The sequence below is a fragment of the Pectinophora gossypiella genome, chromosome 8 (genome assembly GCF_024362695.1).
Source record: "Pectinophora gossypiella chromosome 8, ilPecGoss1.1, whole genome shotgun sequence".
NCBI classification, from domain to species: Eukaryota; Metazoa; Arthropoda; class Insecta; order Lepidoptera; family Gelechiidae; genus Pectinophora; species Pectinophora gossypiella.
In genome coordinates this window covers 12,169,358-12,172,316 of record NC_065411.1, presented here as the reverse complement: position 1 = coordinate 12,172,316, position 2,959 = coordinate 12,169,358, and the positions used below count along the sequence as shown (strand labels likewise).

General features: G+C 37.8%; 1 protein-coding gene across 1 annotated transcript; it reads right to left on the bottom strand.

Moving 5' to 3' along the window:
* Positions 1-946: 946 nt before the first annotated feature.
* LOC126369157 (uncharacterized) lies at positions 947-1,980 on the bottom strand. Its single transcript, XM_050013450.1, has 3 exons — positions 1,825-1,980; positions 1,409-1,730; positions 947-975 (listed from the first exon to the last, which is right to left on the bottom strand). Exons 1-3 carry the CDS (start codon positions 1,978-1,980, stop codon positions 947-949), a joined length of 507 nt encoding a protein of 168 aa, XP_049869407.1.
* Between the last annotated feature and the right edge of the window lie 979 nt (positions 1,981-2,959).

Here is a 2,959-nt window from a genome sequence, read left to right as displayed (position 1 = left end):
TCAAGTAATATTATAATTGTAAAATATTGAATAAAAAATTGATTTGAAATGCGAAGATAAATTGAGAAGAGTGGTCAGGTACTGCAATCAGAGTGGCGCCCAGAAAAAGAGCTAAGAAGAAGAAGAGTAAGACCGGCATGGATTACCATGGCCGACGAGGGCGCAGGAGGTGCCACTCTCACAGCGGCCTGCACTGCGCCTACTCCCGCCCACCACAGAAGTCAGGCTCGTTCCTCCACAGTCTGTACAGTTTCTTCATAATGTGTAGCCTCATCACGGTTATATACCTGATGCTGGAGTATCACTGCCAATCTTGCACTGAGAAGGGCAACATCAGCAATATCACGAAGAACCTCGAGGACATTGCGGTAATACTTCTCTTAAGTAGTGTTTTTGTTAAGTCATTGTAACTCTTTAGAAAATGAGAATTTGGTTAACCATCACCCCTATGTTCACCTAAAAGGCCGGTTACATTATGCTACTCGTATTTTTTACTTTGAACATACTAAATCAATATCCAAACGTGTAGAAGGCCTTATATGCGTGTCCACTATTTGGGTAGGTAGAGGATAAGATAATAGACTTCGGTGTACTATTTTCAGAACAATCTAGCTGTGATGAAGGATAGTTACTCGTTGTTAGAAACAAGGATCGCACAGTTTTCCAAGGAACTGCCGAAAATCGAAGGCCAAATCGAAATGCTTGAGGCTCTGGCCAATACTATGGAACAAAGCCAATTTGGATGGGACCCAAGAACACACATGTGTCTACAAAATGTACCCGTTAACTGTGCTGGTGACCATCAAAAAGAAAAATTGAAATCTACATTCAAGTCCACTATTTAAAGTTTAGTAATATTTCTGTCGACACCATGAAAAAAAAACCAAGAATAAAATTGTAATGAGTGAACAAAACTTTTATTGACCGTCCGCTGAGTAAAGAAATATTAGTAGCACTCAAAGGGTTTCTCAAAATCTGAAATAAAGCAAAGACGTTTATTGTTAGTTACAAAGTAAATAACAGGATCTTAATTGGGTATGTTACGTTTGACCTACATAAGTAAGTATCACAATATTTCGCATACTAAATTATATATTATTATAGTATTTCCAAAAGTTCCAAAGAGTGCTGTTATCGTCTTTGTAGCATTTATTATTTTGAGTAAAATAGCTAGAGATTACATATCTATTCTGCGATTTCTGATTTTCTAGACCAGTTGCGGTAGATTTCATGGGGTATCTAGTGATTGTCGCGGCATTTTTAGATGGTACCGCTGGTTTTGAGTGAGCATTTCTTTGGCTCGCATCCTGAGTCATTTTGTGCTGAACAAACCACTCAGGGCCAACTTTTTTATCAGTTTGGTTTACTTCATAGTGATCTGGCAATGTCGTCGCATTTTTTTGTTTACCTTCATTAAACTTCTTAGTTAAAGTCTTTGTCCATGTTGAAGCATTTTTATCAATTTTGTAGTCATGTAAAGATTTTTGAGTGTTTTGGTTGTCGGTTGAAGGTACGGCGCCGATTTTCATCTCGTGTGTAGCCATTGCCGCTTGCAGCTGTATATCATGCAGTATTGCTTGAGCTAAGTTAGATTGGCTCTTACGTTCGGGCTTGTCGGGAGCCTTCCGCTGTATTGCTTGTTTCACTGGATTCTTTTCCGCTATTTCTGCTAAATCTTTCAGTTCTTTGTGTAGATTGTCGTACGCGATTCCTATGTGGTTTATGGTTTCCTGTAAAGGTGGAAGTGTTCGACACTTAAAGATAGAATATGCAAATGTGTAGACGATTGTTAGCTACTTGGTATTTGATATAATAGAATTGTACCTTTAGTGAATGTAGACTGGTCTTCATCTTCGATAGCTCCGTCTGTATCACGTATCGTTCCCAGAAGTTGACAGATAGATGACCGACCATGGCGAATAAGCTTATGAATAAGACAGTCTCTAAAAAGAGAGTTTTCAAAGACTTGGGGCGCGGCATCGTTACTCGTAATTTTGACTAAAATTTACACAATCAGAATTTAGACGCCGAGACTACTATTGCTGATAAATTTTGATCAGATCGTTTTAAACGGTCCAATGCATCTTGCCAAATTTTTGACTCTGAACTCTGACATGGCTCTGTCTGACACACACTGACAAAGATTTTGAAAACCATAGAGTAGAAAGCAGTACTTACTTAATATAGAATTTACGCCGCAAGGTCCTATTCTTTTAAAATCTGGAACTATTGACGCAAAGCAACACGGGCCTCGCGCAGACCTGTGTTGCTCTTTGGGGTTCGCCGATAGGAGTTTAACTGTAAAATTTTTTTTTTTGGGAACTAGGTGTGGAAACCAGATGACCGTTAAAGTTTACCTTTGTTTTATAACTCTGCCTGCATTATTATTACTGACGATCCTCAGTAAGTCTGTGTTACTGAATAAAAAGTTGAGACCTTGTTGCCTCCATGTTGCCAGGAGGCGCTACGTAAACAATTATTCTCTTTTTATTTGTTATGTTTAGTAAAACATTGTGAATTACATTTTCTTTGATTGATTTTGTTTTAAGTTAGGTGCACTTTGAAGTATCTTAGCCATGTAATGTAAGAAATAGATTATAATTTATGGTTAATGAAACAAGTCATAGTACAGTTATAATATAATTGCTATAAAACATATCAAACAAATTCGGTGGCCATTGTAGACGCGTTTGTGGGTTTTTTGGCATCAAACGAATTGGTGTAGACGTAGGACATTATTGTAATTTCCTGTGAACAAAGTAAAAATGTTATTGAATAAAATGCAACAGATAACACGTACTTATATTCGCCTTCCTTACCGTGTTAACTACCTTCTTGGCAATGGGTTAGTTCATCTTGCGATAGATGTACCTCTGACTACCCGAATTACGATATAGTCGTGATCTTATGTTATGTTTGACAAGCGGCAAGATTTTTCTCGGTTTAATTCTACAACCGA

Bases quoted from the DNA above. Each gene is read 5' to 3' on its own strand.
- LOC126369157 (XM_050013450.1), bottom strand. From the start codon at position 1,980: ATGCCGCGCCCCAAGTCTTTGAAAACTCTCTTTTTAGAGACTGTCTTA. The intron at 1,731-1,824 runs GTACAATTCTAT...CCACCTTTACAG, and splicing joins CCAGTCTACATTCACTAAAG to GAAACCATAAACCACATAGG. The intron at 976-1,408 runs GTAAACAAAAAA...GCTTTATTTCAG, and splicing joins AACTAAGAAGTTTAATGAAG to ATTTTGAGAAACCCTTTGAG.